The sequence below is a fragment of the Leptodactylus fuscus genome, chromosome 2 (assembly GCF_031893055.1).
Source record: "Leptodactylus fuscus isolate aLepFus1 chromosome 2, aLepFus1.hap2, whole genome shotgun sequence".
Taxonomy (NCBI): Eukaryota; Metazoa; Chordata; class Amphibia; order Anura; family Leptodactylidae; genus Leptodactylus; species Leptodactylus fuscus.
The window spans coordinates 52,625,930-52,653,317 of record NC_134266.1 but is presented as its reverse complement, the minus strand read 5'-3'; the positions used below and the strand labels follow the sequence as shown (position 1 = coordinate 52,653,317).

Here is a 27,388-nt window from a genome sequence, read left to right as displayed (position 1 = left end):
AACATCACATTGTCTGTATTACTACATACACGATATAACACATCACATTGTCTGTATTACTACATACACAATATAACACATCACATTGTCTGTATTACTACATACACAATATAACACATCACATTTGCTATCCCACCAAACTTTTTAAAGCACTTTTACAGTTTCACACGTCTGTGTCATATATATATATATATATATATATATATATATATATATATATATATATATACTAGCTAGTACCCGCGACTTCGTCTGCGGTGATTGTAGCAGTGGGTATATACAGGCGCGGGTAAGGTTTTCGTAGTGTGTATAAGGTATGGGATATGAAATGTAAGTTTGTATCTTGTTGTTTCTGTAATTCAGAGAATACGTGAGACTTTTGTGTTGAAGTTACTTTGTATTAGAGCTGCTATATATACGGTGTTGTGAGAAACTTTACATAGTGACTTTGGGGCAGAAGTATTTGAAGTTAACCCTTTCCCGCCGATGGCATTTTTTGATTTTCGTTTTTGACTCCCCTCCTTTTAAACCCCATATCTTTTTTATTTCGCCACTCCCAGAGTCATATGAGGTCTTAATTTTTCCTGGGACAAATTTTTCTTCATGATGCCACCATTATTTATTCTATATAATGTACTTGGAAGCAGGGAAAAAATTCTGAATGGGGTGGATTTGAAGAAAAAATGCATTTCTGCGACTTTCTTACGGGCTTTGGTTTTACGGCGTTCACTGTGCAACCAAAATGACCTGTCCCCTGTATTCTGTGTTTCGTTACGATGCTGGGGATACCAAATTTATATGGTTTTATTTACATTTTGACCCCTTAAAAAATCCAAAACTGTGTTAAAAATTTTTTTTTTGAAAAGTCGCCATATTCCGACAGCCGTAACTTTTTTATACGTGCATGTACGGGGATATATAGGGCGTCTTTTTTTGCGGGACCTGGTGTACTTTGTAGTTCTACCATTTTCGGGAAATGTTATTGCTTTGTTCACTTTCTATTCAAATTTTTATCAGAATCAAAACAGTGAAAAAACGGTGGTTTGGCACTTTTGACCATTTTTCCCACTACGGCGTTTACCGAACAGGAAAAATATTTGTATAGCTTTGTAGAGCGGGCGATTTCGGACGCGGGGATACCTAACATGTATGTGTGTCACAGTTTTTAACTACTTTTATATGTGTTCTAGGGAAAGGGGGGTGATTTGAATTTTTAATGCTTTTTATTTGGTTTTATATTTTTTTTTAATCTTTTTTTTTTGCATTTATTAGACCGCCTAGGGGTATTGACATGGGTGGGCGGTGTCACGGATTGTCAGAGCGGTGGTGTCGGCAAACATGGCTGCTCCGGAGCATTAAAGAGCGCCTCATCGTTAAGGTGAGGGGCAAAGTGGTAAAGTATATATATATGTGATTGTGTGGGGTTAGGGGCGAGGCTGTAGAGGGCAATATGAATTTTGTGGCTTGCTATGGTCCAAAGTGTGTGAGATTGCAGAGACGGTGGTGTGAGTTTGGGTTTTGTGGAGTTCCTGGCACAAACGTATGTGCGCTATTGTGACGAAAAGTAGCCTATTGCGCAATCGGGTGTAGTGACTATGTTTGTGGAAAATTTCAGCCAAATCGGTGGAGCGGTTTTTGCGTGATTGAGGAACAAACATCCGAACATCCAAACTCACAAATCCACAAACTTTCACATTTATAATTAGAGATGAGCGAACACTAAAATGTTCGAGGTTCGAAATTCGAATCAAACAGCCGCTCACTGTTCGTGTGTTCGAACGGGTTTCGAACCCCATTATAGTCTATGGGGAACAGATACTCGTTAAGGGGGAAACCCAAATCCGTGTCTGGAGGGTCACCAAGTCCACTATGACACCACAGGAAATGATGCCAACACCTCTGGAATGACACTGGGACAGCAGGGGAAGCATGTCTGGGGGCATCTAACACACCAAAGACCCTCTATTACCCCAACATCACAGCCTAACAACTACACACTTTACACACTCAATACCACCTCTCTGACAGTAGGAAAACACCTTGAAACATGTGTATTTGGCACTTGCAGTGAGGAGAGCTTGTCACCAGCAGTGAATTTGGCCCTTGTAGTAAGTTGAGGTTAGCACCAACATTTGTTTTGAAAATCAGGGTGGATTGAGCCTCTAACCAGCAGAGTTTGGGCAAATTCATGGTGGAGGGAGCCTCTAAAAACCCCAGTTTGGACCAATTCATGGTGGAGGGAGCCTCTAAAAACCCCAGTTTGGACCAATTCATGGTGGAGGGAGCCTCTAAAAAACCCAGTTTGGACCAATTCATGGTGGAGGGAGCCTCTAAACAGCCCAGTTTGGACCAATTCATGTTGGAGGGAGCCTCTAAACAGCCCAGTTTGGGCAAATTCATGGTGGAGGGAGCCTCTAACCAGCCCAGTTTGGGCAAATTCATGGTGGAGGGAGCCTCTAAAAACCCCCGTTTGGACCAATTCATGGTGGAGGGAGCCTCTAAACAGCCCAGTTTGGGCAAATTCATGGTGGAGGGAGCCTCTAACCAGCCCAGTTTGGACCAATTCATGGTGGAGGGAGCCTCTAACCAGCCCAGTTTGGGCAAATTCATGGTGGAGGGAGCCTCTAAAAACCCCAATTTGGACCAATTCATGGTGGAGGGAGCCTCTAAACAGCCCAGTTTGGGCAAATTCATGGTGGAGGGAGCCTCTAAAAACCCCAGTTTGGACCAATTCATGGTGGAGGGAGCCTCTAAAAACCCCAGTTTGGACCAATTCATGGTGGAGGGAGCCTCTAAAAAACCCAGTTTGGACCAATTCATGGTGGAGGGAGCCTCTAAACAGCCCAGTTTGGGCAAATTCATGGTGGAGGGAGCCTCTAACCAGCCCAGTTTGGACCAATTCATGGTGGAGGGAGCCTCTAACCAGCCCAGTTTGGGCAAATTCATGGTGGAGGGAGCCTCTAAAAACCCCAATTTGGACCAATTCATGGTGGAGGGAGCCTCTAAAAAACCCAGTTTGGACCAATTCATGGTGGAGGGAGCCTCTAACCAGCCCAGTTTGGACCAATTCATGGTGGAGGGAGCCTCTAAACAGCCCAGTTTGGGCAAATTCATGGTGGAGGGAGCCTCTAACCAGCCCAGTTTGGACCAATTCATGGTGGAGGGAGCCTCTAAAAACCCCAGTTTGGACCAATTCATGGTGGAGGGAGCCTCTAAAAACCCCAGTTTGGACCAATTCATGGTGGAGGGAGCCTCTAAAAACCCCAGTTTGGACCAATTCATGCTGGAGGGAGCCTCTAAACAGCCCAGTTTGGGCAAATTCATGGTGGAGGGAGCCTCTAAAAACCCCAGTTTGGACCAATTCATGGTGGAGGGAGCCTCTAAAAACCCCAATTTGGACCAATTCATGGTGGAGGGAGCCTCTAAACAGCCCAGTTTGGGCAAATTCATGGTGGAGGGAGCCTCTAAAAACCCCAGTTTGGACCAATTCATGGTGGAGGGAGCCTCTAAAAACCCCAGTTTGGACCAATTCATGGTGGAGGGAGCCTCTAAAAAACCCAGTTTGGACCAATTCATGGTGGAGGGAGCCTCTAAAAACCCCAGTTTGGACCAATTCATGGTGGAGGGAGCCTCTAAAAAACCCAGTTTGGACCAATTCATGGTGGAGGGAGCCTCTAAACAGCCCAGTTTGGGCAAATTCATGGTGGAGGGAGCCTCTAAACAGCCCAGTTTTGGCAAATTCATGGTGGAGGGAGCCTCTAAAAACCCCAGTTTGGACCAATTCATGGTGGAGGGAGCCTCTAAAAACCCCAGTTTGGACCAATTCATGGTGGAGGGAGCCTCTAAAAACCCCAGTTTGGACCAATTCATGGTGGAGGGAGCCTCTAAAAACCCCAGTTTGGACCAATTCATGGTGGAGGGAGCCTCTAAAAACCCCAGTTTGGACCAATTCATGGTGGAGGGAGCCTCTAAAAACCCCAGTTTGGACCAATTCATGGTGGAGGGAGCCTCTAAAAAACCCAGTTTGGACCAATTCATGGTGGAGGGAGCCTCTAAGAACCCCAATTTGGACCAATTCATGGTGGAGGGAGCCTCTAAAAACCCCAGTTTGGACCAATTCATGGTGGAGGGAGCCTCTAAAAACCCCAATTTGGACCAATTCATGGTGGAGGGAGCCTCTAAACAGCCCAGTTTGGGCAAATTCATGGTGGAGGGAGCCTCTAACCAGCCCAGTTTGGACCAATTCATGGTGGAGGGAGCCTCTAAAAACCCCAGTTTGGACCAATTCATGGTGGAGAGAGCCTCTAAAACCCCAAGTTTGGACCAATTCATGGTGGAGGGAGCCTCTAAAAACCCCAGTTTGGACCAATTCATGCTGGAGGGAGCCTCTAAACAGCCCAGTTTGGGCAAATTCATGGTGGAGGGAGCCTCTAAAAACCCCAGTTTGGACCAATTCATGGTGGAGGGAGCCTCTAAAAACCCCAATTTGGACCAATTCATGGTGGAGGGAGCCTCTAAACAGCCCAGTTTGGGCAAATTCATGGTGGAGGGAGCCTCTAAAAACCCCAGTTTGGACCAATTCATGGTGGAGGGAGCCTCTAAAAACCCCAGTTTGGACCAATTCATGGTGGAGGGAGCCTCTAAAAAACCCAGTTTGGACCAATTCATGGTGGAGGGAGCCTCTAAAAACCCCAGTTTGGACCAATTCATGGTGGAGGGAGCCTCTAAAAAACCCAGTTTGGACCAATTCATGGTGGAGGGAGCCTCTAAACAGCCCAGTTTGGGCAAATTCATGGTGGAGGGAGCCTCTAAACAGCCCAGTTTTGGCAAATTCATGGTGGAGGGAGCCTCTAAAAACCCCAGTTTGGACCAATTCATGGTGGAGGGAGCCTCTAAAAACCCCAGTTTGGACCAATTCATGGTGGAGGGAGCCTCTAAAAACCCCAGTTTGGACCAATTCATGGTGGAGGGAGCCTCTAAAAACCCCAGTTTGGACCAATTCATGGTGGAGGGAGCCTCTAAAAACCCCAGTTTGGACCAATTCATGGTGGAGGGAGCCTCTAAAAACCCCAGTTTGGACCAATTTATGGTGGAGGGAGCCTCTAAAAAACCCAGTTTGGACCAATTCATGGTGGAGGGAGCCTCTAAAAACCCCAATTTGGACCAATTCATGGTGGAGGGAGCCTCTAAAAACCCCAGTTTGGACCAATTCATGGTGGAAGGAGCCTCTAAAAACCCCAGTTTGGACCAATTCATGGTGGAGGGAGCCTCTAAAAACCCCAGTTTGGACCAATTCATGGTGGAGGGAGCCTCTAAAAACCCCAGTTTGGACCAATTCATGGTGGAGGGAGCCTCTAAAAAACCCAGTTTGGACCAATTCATGGTGGAGGGAGCCTCTAAACAGCCCAGTTTGGGCAAATTCATGGTGGAGGGAGCCTCTAAAAACCCCCAGTTTGGACCAATTCATGGTGTAGGGAGCCTCTAAAAAACCCAGTTTGGACCAATTCATGGTGGAGGGAGCCTCTAAAAACCCCAATTTGGACCAATTCATGGTGGAGGGAGCCTCTAAAAACCCCAGTTTGGACCAATTCATGGTGGAGGGAGCCTCTAAAAACCCCAGTTTGGACCAATTCATGGTGGAGGGAGCCTCTAAAAAGCCCAGTTTGGACCAATTCATGGTGGAGGGAGCCTCTAACCAGCCCAGTTTGGGCAAATTCATGGTGGAGGGAGCCTCTAACCAGCAGAGTTGGTGGAAATCAGGGTGGAGGGAGCCTCTAAAAACCCCAGTTTGGACCAATTCATGGTGGAGGGAGCCTCTAAAAACCCCAGTTTGGACCAATTCATGGTGGAGGGAGCCTCTAAAAACCCCAGTTTGGACCAATTCATGGTGGAGGGAGCCTCTAAAAACCCCAGTTTGGACCAATTCATGGTGGAGGGAGCCTCTAAAAAACCCAGTTTGGACCAATTCATGGTGGAGGGAGCCTCTAAAAAACCCAGTTTGGACCAATTCATGGTGGAGGGAGCCTCTAACCAGCCCAGTTTGGACCAATTCATGGTGGAGGGAGCCTCTAACCAGCCCAGTTTGGACCAATTCATGGTGGAGGGAGCCTCTAAAAACCCCAGTTTGGACCAATTCATGGTGGAGGGAGCCTCTAAAAAACCCAGTTTGGACCAATTCATGGTGGAGGGAGCCTCTAAAAACCCCAATTTGGACCAATTCATGGTGGAGGGAGCCTCTAAAAACCCCAGTTTGGACCAATTCATGGTGGAGGGAGCCTCTAAAAACCCCAGTTTGGACCAATTCATGGTGGAGGGAGCCTCTAAAAAGCCCAGTTTGGACCAATTCATGGTGGAGGGAGCCTCTAAACAGCCAAGTTTGGGCAAATTCATGGTGGAGGGAGCCTCTAAAAACCCCAGTTTGGACCAATTCATGGTGGAGGGAGCCTCTAAAAACCCCAGTTTGGACCAATTCATGGTGGAGGGAGCCTCTAACCAGCCCAGTTTGGGCAAATTCATGGTGGAGGGAGCCTCTAACCAGCAGAGTTGTGGGAAAGCAGGGTGGAGGGAGCCTCTAACCAGCAGAGTTGGTGGAAATCAGGGTGGAGGGAGCCTCTAACCAGCAGAGTTGGGGGAAATCATGTTGGAGGGAGCCTAGTATTAGCAGAATTGTGCAACGCTTATGGTGGATGAGTATGAGGATGCGGAGGAATTGGAGAGGTTGAGTACAGACATGGAGTTTCATGTTGGGGTGCTTTACACAGGTGGGCACAAAAATGAAGGCTCTATCCAGTGGTGGTTCATTTTTATCAAAGTGAGCCGGTCGGCACTCTCAGCTGACAGACGGGTGCGCTTGTCAGTGATGATGCCACCGGCTGCACTGAACACCCTCTCAGATAGGACGCTGGCGGCAGGACAGGACAGCACCTCCAAGGCATATAGGGCAAGTTCAAGCCACAGGTCCAACTTCGACACCCAATACGTGTAGGGCGCAGAGGGGTCGGAGAGGACAGGGCTGTGGTCGGAAAGGTATTCCCGCAACATGCGCCTATACTTCTCACGCCTGGTGACACTAGGACCCTCTGTGGCGGCACTTTGGCGAGGGGGTGCCATCAAGGTGTCCCAGACCTTAGACAGTGTGCCCCTCGTTTGTGTGGACCGGTGAGAACTTGGTCGCCTACTGGAGGAACTGCCCTCCCTGCCGCCAACGTCACATGCTGGAAACATCTCCATCATATTCTGCACCAATTGCCTGTGGCAAGCATTGATGCGATTGGCCCTCCCCTCTACCGGAATAAAAGACGAGATGTTGTTTTTATACCAGGGGTCAAGGATAGCAAAGATCCAGTACTGGTTGTCCTCCATGATTTTGACAATACGCTTGTCGGTTGTAAAGCACCCCAACATGAACTCAGCCATGTCTGCCACAGTGTTAGTTGGCATGACTCCTCTGGCCCCACCGGAAAGTTCAATCTCCATTTCCTCCTCATCCTCCATGTCTACCCATCCGCGCTGCAACAATGGGACGATTTGAAGTTGCCCGGAAGCCTCCTGTATCACCATCACATCATCGGACAACTCTTCTTCCTCCTCCTCCTCCTCCTCCTCCTCCTCCTCCATTAAACGCAGTGAAGCGGACAGATGTGTGGACCTACTCTCCAGCTGTGACGGATCGGATGCTATCCCTAACTCCTCTGTGTGATCTGAGTTATCCCTGATGTCAATCAGGGATTCTCTCAGAACACACAAGAGCGGGATTGTAAGGCTCACCATCGCATCCTCAGAGCTCACCCTCCTTGTGGACTCCTCAAACACCCGTAGGATGTCACAAAGGTCTCTCATCCATGGCCACTCATGGATGAGAAACTGAGGCAGCTGACTTTGTGGCACCCTAGGGTTTTGTAGCTGGTATTCCATCAAAGGTCTCTGCTGCTCAACCACTCTATTCAACATCTGAAACGTTGAGTTCCAGCGTGTGGGGACGTCGCACAAAAGCCGGTGTTGTGGCACATGCAGGCGTTGCTGGAGAGATTTTAAGCTAGCAGCGGCTACTGTCGACTTGCGAAAGTGGGCGCACATGCGCCGCACTTTCACCAGTAGCTCTGGAACATTGGGGTAGCTCTTTAGGAAACGTTGCACCACTAGGTTGAAGACGTGGGCCAGGCATGGAACATGTTGGAGTCCGGCAAGCTCCAGAGCTGCTACCAGGTTCCGGCCGTTATCACAAACGACCATGCCTGGGCCCAGGTGCAGCGGCTCAAACCATATTGCCGTCTCATCGAGGAGGGCATCCCTCACCTCGGAGGCAGTGTGCTGTCTGTCCCCCAAGCTGATCAGCTTCAGCACAGCCTGCTGACGTCTACCAACGCCAGTGCTGCAACGTTTCCAACTCGTAGCTGGGGTCAATCTAACAGCGGAGGAGGAGGCGGTGGCGGAGGAGGAGGCGGTGGCGGAGGAGGAGGCGGTAGAGGAGGAGGAGGAGGGGGGTGTTCTTCTCGTGTCCCTGCCAGGAATGTTAGGCGGGGAGACGAGGTACACCGGGCCAGTTTGGGAAGCAGTCCCAGCCTCAACTACATTCACCCAGTGTGCCGTCAGTGAAATGTAGCGTCCCTGTCCGCATGCACTTGTCCACGCGTCGGTGGTCAAGTGGACCTTTGTGCAAAGCGCGGAACTAAGGGCCCGCCTGATGTTGAGTGACACGTGCTGGTGCAAGGCGGGGACGGCACACCGGGAGAAGTAGTGACGGCTAGGGACGGCATAGCGAGGTGCCGCAGTTGCCATCAGGTCCAGGAAGGCGGGAGTTTCAACAAGCCAGAACGCCAACATCTCCTGGGCCAGCAGTTTAGCGATGTTGGCGTTCAAGGCTTGCGCGTGTGGGTGGTTAGCAGTGTATTTCTGCCGCCGCTCCAATGTCTGAGAGATGGTGGGTTGTTGTAAAGAAGCGCCTGATGGTGCCTTTGATGGTGCAGAAGAAGGAGATAAGACAGGAACAGGGGAGGATGAGGGAGAAGTCAACAAAGTGGCGGAGGCAGATGAAGTGGTGTCCTGGCTCGTCCTCTGGAGTGCATCGCCAGCACAGTCAGCAGTGGCAGTGGCAGAGGCAGTGGCAGAGGCAGTGGCAGTGGCGTGAACGGCAGGCGGCCTTTGTCCTGCCGTTGCTGCCTGCCACTGATTCCAGTGCTTGGATTCCAAATGACGGCGCATTGAAGTGGTGGACAGGTTGCTCTTCTCAGAGCCCCTAATCAATTTCGAGAGGCAAATTGTGCAGACAACACTATATCTGTCCTCGGCGCATTCCTTGAAAAAACTCCACACCTTCGAGAAACGTGCCCTCGAGGTGGGAGTTTTTCGGGGCTGGGTACGAACTGGAACATCTTGGGAGATTCCGGGTGTGGCCTGGCTTCGCCTAAGCTGCTGACCTCTGCCTCTGCCTCTAGCTACCCTTTTTGGTGCTGCACTTGCCTCAACATCCACACTACTTTCCCCGCTTGACATCCCCCCTGTCCAGGTCGGGTCAGTGTCCTCATCATCCACCACTTCCTCTTCCAACTCCTGTCTCATCTCCTCCTCCCGCACAATGCGCCGGTCAACTGGATGCCCTGACGGCAACTGCGTCACATCATCGTCGATGAGGGTGGGTTGCTGGTCATCCACCACCAAATCGAACGGAGATGGAGGAGACTCTAGTGTTTGAGCATCTGGACACAGATGCTCCTCTGTTAGGTTCGTGGAATCGTGACGTGGAGAGGCAGGTTGAGGGACAATGAAAGGAGCGGAGAACAGCTCTGGGGAGCAGGGACAGTTGGGGTTATTGTTCTGTGAAGCTTGGGAATTTTGGGAGGAAGGAGGACAAGACTGTTGGGTAATAGGAGGAGAGGAGGCAGAGTCTGACTGGCTGCTGGACAATGTGCTGTAAGCGTTCTCTGACAGCCATTGCAAGACCTGTTCCTGGTTCTCGGGCCTACTAAGGTTTGTACCCTGCAGTTTAGTTAATGTGGCAAGCAACCCTGGCACTGTGGAGTGGCGCAATGCTTGCTGCCCCACAGGAGTAGGCACGGGACGCCCTGTGGCTTCACTGCTACCTTGCTCCCCAGAACCATTCCCCCGACCTCGCCCACGGCCTCGTCCACGTCCCTTTCCGGGAGCCTTGCGCATTTTGAATTCCCAGTTAGAAATTGGCACTATATACCAGTAGCAAAAATTGTGGGTGCACGTAACCCCAATATATTCTTTGAATTCCCAGTCAGACAATGGCACTATATACCAGTAGCAAGAAATGAGGGTATTTATAACCCCAATATATTCTTTGAATTACCAGTCAGAAACTGGCACTATATGGCAGTAGCAAGAAATGAGGGTATTTGTAACCCCAATATATTCTTTGAATTCCCAGTCAGAAACTGGCACTGTATACCAGTAGTAAAAATTGTGGGTGCACGTAACCCCAATATATTCTTTGAATTACCAGTCAGAAACTGGCACTATATGGCAGTAGCAAGAAATGAGGGTATTTGTAACCCCAATATATTCTTTGAATTCCCAGTCAGAAACTGGCACTGTATACCAGTAGTAAAAATTGTGGGTGCACGTAACCCCAATATATTCTTTGAATTCCCAGTCAGAAACTGGCACTATATGGCAGTAGCAAGAAATGAGGGTATTTATAACCCCAATATATTCTTTGAATTCCCAGTCAGAAACTGGCACTGTATACCAGTAGTAAAAATTGTGGGTGCACGTAACCCCAATATATTCTTTGAATTCCCAGTCAGAAACTGGCACTATATGGCAGTAGCAAGAAATGAGGGTATTTGTAACCCCAATATATTCTTTGAATTCCCAGTCAGAAACTGGCACTGTATACCAGTAGTAAAAATTGTGGGTGCACGTAACCCCAATATATTCTTTGAATTCCCAGTCAGAAACTGGCACTATATGGCAGTAGCAAGAAATGAGGGTATTTGTAACCCCAATATATTCTTTGAATTCCCAGTCAGAAACTGGCACTGTATACCAGTAGTAAAAATTGTGGGTGCACGTAACCCCAATATATTCTTTGAATTACCAGTCAGACAATGGCACTATATACCAGTAGCAAGAAATGAGGGTATTTATAACCCCAATATATTCTTTGAATTCCCAGTCAGAAACTGGCACTGTATACCAGTAGTAAAAATTGTGGGTGCACGTAACCCCAATATATTCTTTGAATTACCAGTCAGAAACTGGCACTATATGGCAGTAGCAAGAAATGAGGGTATTTGTAACCCCAATATATTCTTTGAATTCCCAGTCAGAAACTGGCACTGTATACCAGTAGTAAAAATTGTGGGTGCACGTAACCCCAATATATTCTTTGAATTCCCAGTCAGACAATGGCACTATATACCAGTAGCAAGAAATGAGGGTATTTATAACCCCAATATATTCTTTGAATTCCCAGTCAGACAATGGCACTGTATACCAGTAGTAAAAATTGTGGGTGCACGTAACCCCAATATATTCTTTGAATTCCCAGTCAGACAATGGCACTATATACCAGTAGCAAGAAATGAGGGTATTTATAACCCCAATATATTCTTTGAATTACCAGTCAGAAACTGGCACTATATGGCAGTAGCAAGAAATGAGGGTATTTGTAACCCCAATATATTCTTTGAATTCCCAGTCAGAAACTGGCACTGTATACCAGTAGTAAAAATTGTGGGTGCACGTAACCCCAATATATTCTTTGAATTCCCAGTCAGACAATGGCACTGTATACCAGTAGTAAAAATTGTGGGTGCACGTAATCCCAATATATTCTTTGAATTCCCAGTCAGACAATGGCACTATATACCAGTAGCAAGAAATGAGGGTATTTATAACCCCAATATATTCTTTGAATTACCAGTCAGAAACTGGCACTATATAGCAGTAGCAAGAAATGAGGGTATTTGTATTCCCAATATATTCTTTGAATTCCCAGTCAGACAATGGCACTGTATACCAGTAGTAAAAATTGTGGGTGCACGTAACCCCAATATATTCTTTGAATTCCCAGTCAGACAATGGCACTATATACCAGTAGCAAGAAATGAGGGTATTTATAACCCCAATATATTCTTTGAATTCCCAGTCAGAAACTGGCACTGTATACCAGTAGTAAAAATTGTGGGTGCACGTAACCCCAATATATTCTTTGAATTCCCAGTCAGAAACTGGCACTATATGGCAGTAGCAAGAAATGAGGGTATTTATAACCCCAATATATTCTTTGAATTCCCAGTCAGACAATGGCACTGTATACCAGTAGTAAAAATTGTGGGTGCACGTAACCCCAATATATTCTTTGAATTACCAGTCAGAAACTGGCACTATATGGCAGTAGCAAGAAATGAGGGTATTTGTAACCCCAATATATTCTTTGAATTCCCAGTCAGAAACTGGCACTGTATACCAGTAGTAAAAATTGTGGGTGCACGTAACCCCAATATATTCTTTGAATTACCAGTCAGAAACTGGCACTATATGGCAGTAGCAAGAAATGAGGGTATTTGTAACCCCAATATATTCTTTGAATTCCCAGTCAGAAACTGGCACTGTATACCAGTAGTAAAAATTGTGGGTGCACGTAACCCCCAATATATTCTTTGAATTACCAGTCAGAAACTGGCACTATATGGCAGTAGCAAGAAATGAGGGTATTTATAACCCCAATATATTCTTTGAATTCCCAGTCAGACAATGGCACTGTATACCAGTAGTAAAAATTGTGGGTGCACGTAACCCCAATATATTCTTTGAATTACCAGTCAGAAACTGGCACTATATGGCAGTAGCAAGAAATGAGGGTATTTATAACCCCAATATATTCTTTGAATTCCCAGTCAGACAATGGCACTGTATACCAGTAGTAAAAATTGTGGGTGCACGTAACCCCAATATATTCTTTGAATTACCAGTCAGAAACTGGCACTATATGGCAGTAGCAAGAAATGAGGGTATTTGTAACCCCAATATATTCTTTGAATTCCCAGTCAGAAACTGGCACTGTATACCAGTAGTAAAAATTGTGGGTGCACGTAACCCCAATATATTCTTTGAATTCCCAGTCAGACAATGGCACTATATACCAGTAGCAAGAAATGAGGGTATTTATAACCCCAATATATTCTTTGAATTCCCAGTCAGACAATGGCACTGTATACCAGTAGTAAAAATTGTGGGTGCACGTAACCCCAATATATTCTTTGAATTACCAGTCAGAAACTGGCACTATATGGCAGTAGCAAGAAATGAGGGTATTTATAACCCCAATATATTCTTTGAATTCCCAGTCAGACAATGGCACTGTATACCAGTAGTAAAAATTGTGGGTGCACGTAACCCCAATATATTCTTTGAATTCCCAGTCAGAAACTGGCACTGTATACCAGTAGTAAAAATTGTGGGTGCACGTAACCCCAATATATTCTTTGAATTCCCAGTCAGACAATGGCACTATATGGCAGTAGCAAAAATAGTGGGTGTATATAGCCCCAATTCTATTGCTAGGGGACTTGCAGGGTATTTCTGGGGTGAAGGTGGGGGGGCACACCGTTGGAACGGGTATCGGGGGTATATATCGGGTATACGGGAATACACTGACAGTGTATTCCATTCAGGATCCTGGGAAAGCTGGGTTGCGGCGATTGAGCCCGTCAGTGCCACGTTACACTGACAAGCTTCTCCCTGGAATTTAGCTCTTACAAGAGCTGTTGTGGTTGTCTTCTCCTTCCTATCCTAGCCTGTCCCTGCCTACCCAGAATCTAAGCCCTAGCTAGCTGGACGGAAACCTCCGTCCTCGGTGAATTGCAAGCTCAGAATGACGCGAACCTGGGCGGCGCTGTTCTTTTAAATTAGAGGTCACATGTTTTCGGCAGCCAATGGGTTTTGCCTACTTTTCTCAACGTCACCGGTGTCGTAGTTCCTGTCCCATCGGGAATCGAGTAATGGCGCACTTTACCACGCGGTGTTCGATTCGATTCGAACATGCCGAACAGCCTAATATCCGATCGAACATGAGTTCGATAGAACACTGTTCGCTCATCTCTATTTATAATATTAATAGGATACACGCACACACACACACACACACACACACACACACACACACACACACACACCACAGATCGAACTCTAGCTTCACATAGTTGCTAGCATAGGGCTGGACGATTATAACTGAAATCGAAATAATGATTAATCACATTGATTGATTTGACCTTCAATTTCGATAATTTTTTTTGAAGAATTGACCCAGCCTTATGCTAGCATTTACCAGGTAGCCCCAAGTGTATACACCAAATGTTCACATCAAATATGGTGTATTTATCTTAAGCACAGCAATCCCAGGGTTCATACCTTGTACTACAACATCAGGCTTAAAAGCTGTGGAAAATCTTCTATTTAAGGGGTCGATTTCTCCAGGTGATATAAACCCCTATAAAGACAAACACAAGAAGCCTCAAAATTGTTGCAAATCAATTTTACTTACTATAAAACTACCTAAACAATTGGAAAACTGTCTGTAAGATCCAAGGTAAACGTGTTAAAAAAGGAAAATGAATAAGCAAATGAGGAACTTGCTCTAGCTCCACCTTTTGGAACGTAGCTCAAGATACATCAATGCAGGTTTTTTCTGAAACCTAATAGCATAATCCAGAGTAACTCCTCCAAAAAGAAGAGGAACCCATCTACAGCTGTCAAGGTTATTGCCTCTAATAAATGATAGGCCAGGTACCTTCTAAAAGGTGGTGTTAGAGAATCTCCATTCAGATCATGACCAGCTTGACTTATGTACCATAGGCTTTAACCCCTTAGCGACCCTTGACGTAACTGTACGTCATGGGTCGCATGGGGATGTATAGAGTGAGCTCACACGCTGAGCTCGCTCCATACACGGCAGATGCCGGCTGTATCATACAGCCAGGACCTGCCACTAACAGCAGCGGTCGGTGCCCGAGCCGATCGCTGCTGTTAACCCTTTACACACTGCGGTCAAACGTGACCGCAGTGTGTAAACGGCGCCGGCGGCACGGGCGCCGCCATGTTTCCCCGATCGCCGCCCTCCTGAACGTCACAAGAGGGCGGTGATCGGTTGCTATGACAGCCGGAAGCCTATTGAAGGCTTCCAGGCTTGTCTCTGCATGAGATCTATTACAGGATGCCAGAGGCCTCGTCTAATAGAAGTGCTGCGATTTTCCTATTCACTGCAATACTGTAGTATTGCAGTGAATAGTATGAGCGATCAGACCCCCTAGGTTTCAAGGTACCTAAGGGGTCTGATCATAAATGTAACAGAAGAAAAAAAAAAGTTTTTAAAAGTATTAAAAAAATAAAAAAAATATAAAAGTTCAAATCACCCCCCTTTCCCTAGATTAGCTATAAAAGTAATTAAAGAACATTAAACATAAACATATTAGGTATCCCCGCGCTCCAAAATGCCTGAACTATTAGAATATTAAAACATTTATCCCGTACTGCGAACGGCGTAGCGGCAAAAAAAATAAAAACCGCCAAAAAGCGTTTTTTTCAACACTTTGCCTCCTATAAAAAATTGAATAAAAAGTGATCAAAGCATCAGATCTTTCCCCAAATGGTATCAATAGAAACGACATCTTGTCCCGCATAAAAAGACACAACAACCAGCTCCATACATGGAAATATGAAAAAGTTACAGGTGTTAGAACATGATGACACAATTTTTTCTATTTTGCAAAGTTTATCATTTTTTTAAAAGTATCAAAACATTTCAAATACTATATAAATTTGGTATCACCGCGTTTGTACTGACACGTAGAACACAGGTAACATGTCATTTGTACCAAACAGTGAACGCTGTAAAAATTAAACCCATAAGAAAATGGCGCAAATGCATTTTTTCTCCAATTGCACCTCATTCTGAATTTTTTTCCAGCTTCCCAGTACATTGCACAGCATATTGAATGGTGCCATTACAAAGTACAATTTGTCCTGCAAATAATAAGCCATCATGTGACTCTGTGAACTGAAAAATGAAAAAGTTATGGCTCTTGAAATGTGAGGAGGGAAAAACGAAAATGCGAAACCAAAACATGGCCTGGTCCTTAAGGGGTTAAAGTCATATAAGAATTAATCTCTAAATCTAAAAATATCAGGAAGAAATCTATGACAAATATGGCATGTCCAATAAATTGAATTCTAAGGGAGCAGTTTCATGAACACTTGGATTGGATGTGAGGGAGAATAATAACATTTTGTACAACATATACATATATCTGATTATAACTAAAAGTGCTCAGAGTTGTCAGTACTGTCCTATACCTCAGCAAGCAGAGATCCCAGAACAAACAAGGATTGTCCCCACAAATGTGGTAATTTTCCAAGATGAATGCGGTCAACTGTATGAGGGTTATGATACTCCTCTTCTATCTAAGGACAGAGAATGATAAGACAATATATTATAGGCCCACACACATATACAGAAATGAACACAGTGCTGGAAAAACATCCACAATATAATAACCTTGTTGTGAGGGACAGCATACAATTCCGGTACAAGGCGAATCCCATGCTTTCCCCTGATCAGTACTCCTTCCAGGGCCTCTCTGTACTCTTGTACCTGAAATATAAAGTACGGTAAAGTACATACTGTGTAATTATTAGCAAAATGATCGAACTCAAGCAGTGATACAGCACTAGGTTATCCACTTAACTTTATATTGCCATCCCCTATAAAATAGAGTGGAAGGGCAGAATATTACATTTAGTGTGATCACAATAGTTTGTGTGCCTGGGTGACCTTATTTTAATTATTTAGCTTTAAAAAAAAATTAAAATAATTTAAAAAAAAAAGCAAAATCTGCAACAAAAATATCTGTTTTTCCATCGGCAGCACATCACCCTATCTAGTAAGGGCTCTACTGCGGCTGGACAATGAAAGCATATGCTGGGGGAAGGATCACTTTGTATAATCAGGCCGGTGCAGAAAGAGCACCAATCGGTAAGTTCTGTAGCCAATCAGTAATTGTTAAGAAAAATCTGCTAGTCTAAAACCAACCTAAGGCTGCATTCACACAGAGTAACGCCAGGCGTCATTTGTGTGTAATTTGTGTGTCTTTTACGGCCGTCATAAAACGTTTACATAGAGTTCTATAGGAAAAGACGGCCGTCATTTACGGCCGTCATTGTAATGACGGCCGTAAATGACGGCTGTAAATGACGGCCGTCTTTTCCTATAGAACTCTATGTAAACGTTTTATGACGGCCGTAAAAGACACACAAATTACACACAAATGACGCCTGGCGTTACTCTGTGTGAATGCAGCCTAAGGGTGCATTCACACTACGTAAACGGAAGCTTATTATGAACGTAACACATGTTCAGAATAAGCGGCGTATAAAGCAGTTCCATTCATTTCTATGGGAGCCGGCATACGAGCGCTCCCCATAGAAATGAATGGGCTGCTTTTTTCACTACGAGCACTCCCATTGAAGTGAATGGGAAGTGCCCGTGTGTACGGCTCGGCATGAGCAGAGCTAGCCGTACACGCCAGCACATCCCATTCACTTCAATGGGACCGCTCGTAGTGAAAAAAGCAGCCCATTCATTTCTATGGGGAGCGCTCGTATGCCGGCTCCCATAGAAATGAATGGAACTGCTTTATACGCCGCTTATTCTGAACGTATTTTACGTTCAGAATATGCTGCCGTTTACTTAGTGTGAATGCACCCTAAGGCTGGAGGACGCATGTTGTGGAAATGCAGCTTTTTTTTGTTGCAGATTTTGCTGAAGTTTTTTCAGCCAAAGACAGGAGTGTATTGAACAGAAGGGAGAAGTGTAAGAGCTTCCTAGATATTTCCCATTCCTTTTGTAGCCATTCCTGGCTTTGGCTAAAAAAAAAACGCAGCAAAATCTGCAATAAAAAAAAGCTGTGTTTCTGCAACGTGGGGCCTCAGCCTAAGGATGAGGACCCACATTGCAGAAACGCATCCTTTTTTGCTGCAAATTTTACACCGCTCTCTGTTTTTATCATGGCATGGTTTGGTTTTCTCTTACCTGTACTTGGTCTCCAATAAAAACACCATCAATGACCAGATAAGTCCAGAATACCGGCCACTCGCATTCAATGTTTTCAAACAACTTCAGCTCTGTAGAATCGTAATGTAATCTAGTTGGGTCCTGCCAATATATAAAGTAGGTTTACTTGTATGCTGTATGGTATATTATACCCGGCATTTAAAGAAATTCCTTTACAAGATCTTGAATTTTGATGTAACAACTAACTTAAACTGAAAATATGCAGAAATGGCCAAAAACATACAGTACCTTAAGAAGGAGAAGCAAACTGATAAATTAAAGGTCATTTACCTAATGCATGCTGTCATGGAAGCATTGAAAGCCAGTAAATGTACTTTTTCCTGGTGGCCATACAGATGCAACCGCCCAAACATGAAAGGCTTGTGCCCTCCAGCATGGGGGATCTAGTACAGTAGTCTCTACTACACATTGATAAGACCTATTACAGAAAACTCTTAAGGCTAAGGCCACACTTATCGGGCCGCAGTGAAAAGATGCTGCAGGAGAAACTGTGGAAACACATCACGGTATTTCCCGCAACGCTTTTCACAGAAAGTCTACAGAAGTTTCCTATCTTTCTGCTTCCATTATACCTATAGGGATACCGCCAGTGTTTCCATAGGTAAAATTGACATACTGCGATTTCCAAATCAGCATTTCCATTGTGCGTATTTTTCTGCAATCTGTGGATTGGATTTGGGATAGGTTTTTGCCTCTTGGGGCCCCGGCCTAAAGAGGTTTTCTGGGTAAATGTTATTGATGTATTATCAGTGGGTGCACAACACCATTAATCTTTGCTGATCAGCTGTTCTTTGTAGTCACTATATGAAGAACAGGACGGTAAGAGAATAGCTCTGTTCCCCATGTAATGGCTATGCTGAGTTATTGCAGCTCAGTTTCCGCTTACATGTATAGGAGCTGAGCAGCAGTAACTCAGCATGGCCACTACACAGAGACCAGAGCTTCTCTGTATAATGACTGCTGAGAACAGCTGATCAGCGACAGTCCCAGGTCTCTGACTCCCACTGATCTGATACCGAGGACCTATCCTAAGGATAGATTATCAATATCATTTATCTGGAATTTTACCTGTTTTATCTGTTGAATTTTACCTTTTACAATATTTCTCTCTTTCAGTCCAAATTACCTTTATGTATTGCAGAGAAATCTAAATGTACCTTACAGAAACCAACCAAAAACTGCTGCATCACTTGTACAATGTTCTTACCTCTCTTGGGGTCTTAAAACCATCTCTGAGAAATCGACAGCATCCATATCTTCCCTTAAATCAAAATAAAAGATGAATGGTAAGGAAATATAAAATGCTTCAAAATTCATTAATTTTTTTTTTATATATATCAGTTCCTTTAGCAAGTATTGGAAATAATTTACAATTGACTTGAAATTACACAGAGATTCGGAGCTCAAAGAAACAAAAGTGCATCCAATGTGATTTTGTGACAACACCCTCCCCGTTTTACAAGGATACAACAGATATGTCAATGGGATGGGATCTGATGGCAGTGTCAGTAAGGAAGTCAGTAAGTTCTTATAAATAACAAGACAAATAAGTGTCACTTCCCCATAAACAATGCCAGCTGAAGGACCACTGAGCAAAGAGGTTACCTTCAGGTAACCCGTGGACCCGATAAGCTATAATGGGGCCCATGTGGTTTCCGCTCAGTGTGTCCACATGAAACATGCGGAGATAAAAAGTGCTGCTTGCAGTTCTTCTTTCTCCGCATGTTTCATGCGGACACCAAGCAGAAATCACATGGACCCCATTATAGTCTATGGGGTCAGCAGGTTTCCCAGGTAACCGCTTTTTATTGCGTATAGGTTTCTGTTCGGGGGGTCCCCAAGCAGACCCGAATGGAAACCCGAACGCCTCAGTTGTAAAAGTGTCTAAATATGATAAATATGATACAAGGCATAGACAATTTTTTGGCATGCTGTATTTTGTTTAGTAAATCTACCCCAGTCTACAACAGTGTCCTCAAATACATAGTAGTAGAGAATGGTGGTCAAGGACAGTATAGGGATTAACGTATACACCCTGGTGGTCTAGGTGGTAAAGATGTTGCTTTATATTGGGTTTTGTCAATTCATAGAATACCTTTATAGGAATCGGAGTTGTATTCTTTTCATACCGTGCTCCAAATCCCCTGCTTGTATTCACAGAAATATAAAAAACAAAAAACTTGAGAGTCTTCAGTAGTTGATACCTTTTTTAATGGCTAACTAATAGTGATGACAGATTACAGGCTTTCGAAGCTCTTGGCTTCTTCCTCAGGTATATTACAGAGTTATATGGCAAATTCTATCTACCTACAAATGTAACTAGAGGATGTTTACTGCAGATTCATAGGATTACTACTGAAGTCAAGAGGCGCTGCGCCGACCATCAGAGAGCAGAAACTGTGGTTTTTTTTGTTATCAAAGGGGAAGAATGGGTTAAACAATAAACTACGCATTACTCCTTGCCTTAGCAGTGACTGGCTGAGCAGGTATTTTCTGTGTGTTTTATTTCTTTAGCCGTTTTGTCCATTTCCTAAATATTTTTAAGCTGCCCAACAAGCCATTTAACTCAGTAGACTGCCCCTGCTTAAGCCCCTGCATTCTATATCACTTTAGATCACCCGAGGAACCCACTTGTAGCTTTGTGAGGATTTCATTTTTGGTCACATTAACCAGATTTAGGTCTTCCACGGCAAATGCTGGGTATGAAATAATAGACAACAGTCCAGCATCGATCTCTTTTGACGTGGATGCTCTTGGTAGCATGGAATACAGGATTGACTGCAAAGAGAAGAAAGCATGGAGGCTTTTCATTTGTGTGTGCTCTTAGTACATAACCAATAACAAATGTGACAACCAGAAGAGCAGCCATGTTAGCTGACACAATGACATTATCTTCAAAGGTATTGACAGTCAGTTATCATTTGGTCAGCAAATTTATCATATATTTATAAAGGAAATGTACACATACATAGCCATATATATCGAGGAAGTGTAAACCACTGCTCCAGGAACCATGAGAAAGAGGGCTTCTCTGAAGCTCCATTTTATCTGTCTGTTCAGCTGATCCATGTAACATATATATACATACACACACACTATGTGATCAAAAGTATCCGGACACCTGGCTGAAAATGACTTACAAGTTCGTGACGCCCTCCATCAGTAATGCCACCCTTAGCCTTGATGCCAGCTTCCACTCTCGCAGGCATATGTTCAATCAGGTGCTGGAAGGTTTCTTGGGGAATGGCAGCCCATTCTTCACAGAGTGCTGCACTGAGGAGAGGTATCGATGCCTGGCACAAAGTCGGCGTTCCAAAACATCCCAAAGATGTTCTATAGGATTCAAGTCAGGACTCTGTGCAGGCCAGTCCATTACAGAGATGTTATTGTCGTGTAACCACTCCGCCACAGGCCGTGCAGTATGAACAGGCGCTCGATCGTGTTGAAAGATGCAATCGCCATCCCCGAATTACTCTTCAACAGTGGGAAGCAAGAAGGTGTTTAAAACATCAATGTAGGCCTGTGCTGTGATAGTGCCACACAAAACAACAAGGGGTGCAAGCCCCCTCCATGAAAAACAGGACCACACCATAACACCACCGCCTGGCGGTGGCATACACACGCTGGCAGATGACGTTCACCGGGCATTCGCCATACCCACACCCTGCCATCGGATCGCCACATTGTGTACCATGATTCATCACTCCACACAACGTTTTTCCACTGTTCAATTGTCCAATGTTTACGCTCCTTACACCAAGCGAGGCGTCGTTTGGCATTGACCTTCGTGATGTGTGGCACCCAATCACCTGACCACGTTCGAAGTCCGTGAGTTCCGCAGAGCACCCCATTCTGCTCTCTCACGATGTCTAATGTCTACTGAGGTCGCTGATATGGAGTACCTGGCAGTAGGTGGCAGCACAATATACCTAATATGAAAAACGTAAGTTTTTGGGGGTGTCTGGATACTTTTGATCACAAAGTCTTACATTACAAAAACAGATCTGTTTGGTTGAACAGTGGCATAAATAGATGGGGGAATGTCACGGAATTCATTTCAGGCCAAACTCATGCGGCACTAACCTAAAGTGCTATTTTTATACTCTGGGCTTTCCTCAGACCCCAGAGTATAATATGTAAAAGCGCTAAGAAGACCCCTGGTGTCTTCTTGTCTCTTCCGAGCCTTGGAGGAGGCAAGAAGACTCCAGGGGTCTGCTGGACACCCAGGAGAGAGTGAAGAAAGGTGAGAATAGCTGTTTGTTATTTTCACTCCCCTCCCCACCATGGTCCTCAACTTATTACGGTATATTCTGGGGTCTGAGGACACCCCAGAGTGTAATCGTGTTTCAGATGTAAAAGGAAAGTGGTTGGAAACGGAGGGACAAAAAAAGCAACAGAGACAGACAAACTGAGTCAAAAGCAGCATTTTTTTTAAACATTAGACTGTATATGTTCACTGTCAGATACATTTATAGTTGTTTGTTTTTGTTGTTTTTTTTATTTAATGAAAAAAGAACAACCAAAACAACACAACAAAAAACGTGTTTCTTAGACCAAGTGCACTAAAGTGATGTGAATGCACCCTAATAGATATTAAAGGCAGTAAAAAAAAATCCAGCACTAATGCATAAAATCCCAAAGACAATTATCCAGAAAAGTCAGAATGACTCAAAGCACGTAACCTTTTTAGCACTTCTCAGACATTGCCGGAATGTCACAGGAAGCATCCTAAATATCTGATAGGTGGGGACCAACCTCTAGGATCCACAAGTAATGCAAAAGGAGGGGGAATCCTAATAAATGTCCCTCCATATTAGGTGGCCAGCAGCAGCTGAATCCACCGAGTGAATGGAATGACCATGTCTGTCTACATGTAAGACTATGCAAATCTGACTCCCAAGATGTAAACAGGGAGACAGTGCCTCTGTAATGCTGCCCTCTATAGCAAAAACCCTGAACAATATGCCCGACTTCCCAGAAGTCTTCACTGCACGATGCGAGGTTATAACCAAATCAATTTCTCAGCTACGGACGGCACCGTTTCTGTCTCTTTGGACTTCATCAGCGCAGCGCATCATGCAGTGAAGACTTCTGGGAAGTTGGGCATGTTGTTCAGGGTGCTTGCTATAGAGGGCAGCATAACAGAGGCACTGTCTCCCTGTTTATATCTTGGGAGACAGATTTGCATATTCTTTCCATGTTTCCTTGCAGTGGAGCAACTATGGCTGTATAAGTCTCCACACACCTGAGAAGGTGGTTTCTCCCTAAGGATAGACGTTATCCCCACAATCTACATGTAAGACTATGAAGTTTGCAGACAAAATGACCACGGTCAGTGATCTTCCTTCCTGGTGTCAGTGCAGGTCCTAGAGAAAGTATACCTTGTAGATGTGCCATGAATATTTAAGTTGAGAATAAACTTTGTATAGTCTGAAACTTGTAAGTATTCCTGAGTATGTCTGCATGTTCTTATTTTCCAAATAAGGTTCTTATGGAATTCAGGTACAATGGTACATTAGGTACAATGGCAGCTGGTACGAGACTCCCCCTCTTTTCAACCACAACCATGTCAGCAAACAAGTAAAAGGATAACATGATAGAGATCAAGGTGGATAATGGTGAGAAATAATGGCATGAATATGTACCTGCAGAGGGGCCCATTTTTCCTTTTTCAGTAGGGTCCCCTAGCATTATGTACTATTCGCATTTAATTAAAAAAAAACTGATATGTTGAATCTCTTTGTACAATGATATAGAATCATCACAATAATCTGATTGTAATTCCTAGATTTGCTGAACTATTACATATAAACCCATGTTTCTAGCATGTTTGTTGCAGGCACACCATCAGTTTACTGGGACAGCAGTATACATTGAATTCTTCAGTTGTTAAAGAGCTGCAATGGCAAAGTAGCCTGACATGTATTCTAGGAACCTATAACAACATGACAGGTCAGTATGTAACTGACCCAGCTCAGCAGGCTTTAAAGCATTATGTTACAAAGCAACATAATCGGTAATGGCTTGGACAGAACTTTGTCCCTTATTCTCAGAAAACATGCAGTCATGTGATTCTTACCTGACAGTGCTCTACGTCATCAGGCAGAACGTGAATCACTGATCTGGGACCTCCATGAGCACCAAACAGATCCAGTTCATCAATAGCTTCCAGAGCCGCCTTTAAACAATTAGAAAGCCTCTTTATAAGTTAAAATAGCCACAGGTAAAACATCAGTTCTATTACATTTTAACTTTGTTTTTTTTTTTTATTAGAATCTAAAAATATGACAAAAACAGGAAAATTCAGAACCGTTAAATATTGCTGTATATACTCGAGTATAAGCCGAATTTTTCAGCCCAGTTTTTGTGCTGAAAAAGCCCCTCTCGGCTTATACTCGAGTCAGCAAAAAAAAAAAAAAATTATTATTATTTTTTTTTTTTAGGAGGGTGTGTGTGTGTGGGGGGGGGGGGGGTCTATGACCAGCCACAATATCAATGTATAGAATCTCCCATAAAATAGTGCAAAAAAAAAAAAAAAAAAAAGAAGATTAAAAAAAAAATAAAAAAAATAAAAAGTTCTTAATCCCTCCTTTCCCTAGAATACATACAGTCTACTGAATATAGGGTATAGGAGTTAATAGGAGCACTGCAGGTACCCTATATTCAGCCAGACTGAATTCCAAGTGGGGGGGGGGAAGAAAAACCCCAGTCCTCAAGCTCAGGGAAGGGGCAGACAGACAACCAAAACACCCCCTCCCCTTCCCCAGCAACTACTGCACCCAAAAAATCCGACCATTTTAATTTTTGAAATTTTCCAGTAGCTGCCCCCCCCCCCCCCCCCCCCTCGGCTTATACTCGAGTCAATAAGTTTTCCCAGTTTTTGTGGTAAAATTAGGGGGGTCGGCTTATATTCGGGTCGGCTTATACTCGAGTATATACGGAATGTGGAAAAAATGAAGTCGGCATACACTGCCATGAAACAAAGCTAGGTACAAAACAAGTCAACAAAGGGAATATATAAAAACACTACAGAAGCACACACACACACACACACACACACACACACACACACACACACAGAAAGTATTGACTATAAACAGATAATAGAATTTCTGATCCTGTACACGGCTCAAGAGGAGAGCAGAAAAAAAAAAGACAAAAAATAAAAGTGTAGAAATCAACCCACCACTTCTACACTATTCTTTCCAGTAGTCACTGGGCGGTCTGGCCACTCAGACTCCTACAGATCAAAACTTTGCTTGTATATACTACTATACATTTAACTTGATGGACATATTTCTTTTCCAACCTTACTATGTCCCTGTGTCATTTCATTTTACTTTATTCCTCTTACTTTGGCCATCCCCACAGAGCTTGCGTTGAGTTCAGGAATCCCTTGATTTGTTTTGTCTCCTCGCTCCCACATTCCATAATCCTGAGAATGACAATATAAGAGAATGATCAACATTTCTGTAAAAATAAAAATGAAAATTGTCCCGCTGGTAGAAAGTAAAGAAAATTGAAGCCTCATTTGAGGAGTGTGTTGTGCTGGCAGGGAGCCTTCTTATACATGGTCATATCATGGCTCCATTTTCTATGTAGCCATAATAGGGCCACTAATTCATTGCATGGAATACACTATTTTTATTATTATTATTATTATTATTATTATTATTACAGAAGCTTTTCCTATAGGACTAGGAAGGTAAATGGATTCACTTACAGCAACTTTATAAGCAGCTTCAATATAAAACACAAGATTCTGTATAAAGGCCACTTCATCCAGGGTAAACACAATACGTAGTCCTAAAGGGCACAGAATTGCACATGTTAAGAAATTAGATGTACACAACCAGGTCACAAATGGATATCTTCTCAATGAACATCTCTGCTAGGAGCTTCAATAGATTTTTGCACAAAAAAAGTATAAAAGTATATTGGAAAATTCTATAACTTTTCATTACACCAGCAATAACATTTGTCTCAAACTAGACAACCTATTTAATTCAACCCACTGGTTTGTTGTCATCGGAATTACGGATCTCCATTGAAGAGTTCATCAAAAATTGTGGAAAAACAACAGTATCTGTTTTGTCTGGTAAAATAATATAGATGATGGGGTCCATCAGGACTTGTGGAGGCTTCAGAATGTTGTCATATAAAGGAATGCAAAACCAGAAATCCTGGAGCAGATATGGACATAGCCCAATACAACATTGATCACCAACAATTTTCAAATGGCCCCTCCTTTAACCCAAAGATACACCCCCATTTTAAGCCCCAAGAGGACATCTGTCAGCCAGAGTGTATCGTATATTAAACTTTTCTAGTATTGTTGGCCTATCCATAGCAAAGACCATCAATATTACATCTGCATGATGTACACCACTGCAATACCTAAACCCGCTGCTACACACTGTACGGTAAGTAAGCAGCTCGGTTCCCAGAATATTAACATTACCAGTAGCCATGCTGTCCTGGAACAGCTTATCTCGGGTCCTGGCTGTCAGACCTCTGCAGATGTAATATTGATGGACTATCAATATTGGAAAGGTGGAAAAACCCAGTTTAATTGCCTCCACAAGATATTGACCCCCCATCACTGCCTCTATACAGTATACTGGCCCCCTTCACTGCCCCCCTACAATGTATTTGCCCCATCACTGTCCCTTACAGTATAACAGCCCCATACAGTGACCACCTAATAATATTATTGCCCCCATACATTGGCCCCACACAACATAATAGCCCCCATCAGTGTCGGTCTGCCATACAGAGGCCTAACACAGTGTTTTATCTTAGTACTTACCGTATATACTCGAGTATAAGCTGAATTTTTCTGCACAGTTTTCTGTGCTGAAAAAGCCCCCCTCGGCTTATATTCGAGTCAGCAAAAAAATTTTTTTTTTTTTTTTTTTTTTTTTTGGGGGGGGGGGGGGGGGTGTCTATGACCAGCCGCAATATTAATGTATAGAATCTCCAATAAAATAGTGGGGAAAAAAAGAAGCTTTTAAAAAAAAAGTTCTAAATCCCTCCTTTCCCTAGAATACATACAAAAGTACAAAATGACTGTGAAACTGACTGTCTGAAAGTGCCCGGTCTACTGAATATAGAGTATCTGCAGTGCTCCTGTTCCGTCGGAAAGGAGTTAATAGGAGCACTGCAGATACCCTATATTCAGCCAGACTGAATTCCAAGTGGGGGGGAAAAAAACAAAAAACAAAAACAAAAAAAAAAAACAGTTCTCAGGCTCAGGAAAGGGGCAGACAGACAACCAAAACACTCCCTCCC

The 27,388-nt window shown here is 44.1% G+C and overlaps 1 protein-coding gene across 1 annotated transcript in view; it reads right to left on the bottom strand.

The window, feature by feature from the left end:
- The window catches only part of PHKA2 (phosphorylase kinase regulatory subunit alpha 2), a 75,160-nt gene that overhangs the window by 34,599 nt on the left and 13,173 nt on the right, over nucleotides 1-27,388 (bottom strand). The window contains exons 6-14 of the mRNA XM_075263733.1: nucleotides 25,821-25,903; nucleotides 25,452-25,532; nucleotides 24,177-24,275; nucleotides 20,729-20,875; nucleotides 19,305-19,358; nucleotides 18,056-18,178; nucleotides 16,523-16,618; nucleotides 16,321-16,428; nucleotides 14,380-14,458 (exon numbers count right to left, since the gene is read on the bottom strand). Coding sequence (XP_075119834.1) covers nucleotides 14,380-14,458; nucleotides 16,321-16,428; nucleotides 16,523-16,618; nucleotides 18,056-18,178; nucleotides 19,305-19,358; nucleotides 20,729-20,875; nucleotides 24,177-24,275; nucleotides 25,452-25,532; nucleotides 25,821-25,903 — 870 coding nt within the window. The remainder of the gene's footprint in view (nucleotides 1-14,379; nucleotides 14,459-16,320; nucleotides 16,429-16,522; nucleotides 16,619-18,055; nucleotides 18,179-19,304; nucleotides 19,359-20,728; nucleotides 20,876-24,176; nucleotides 24,276-25,451; nucleotides 25,533-25,820; nucleotides 25,904-27,388) is intronic.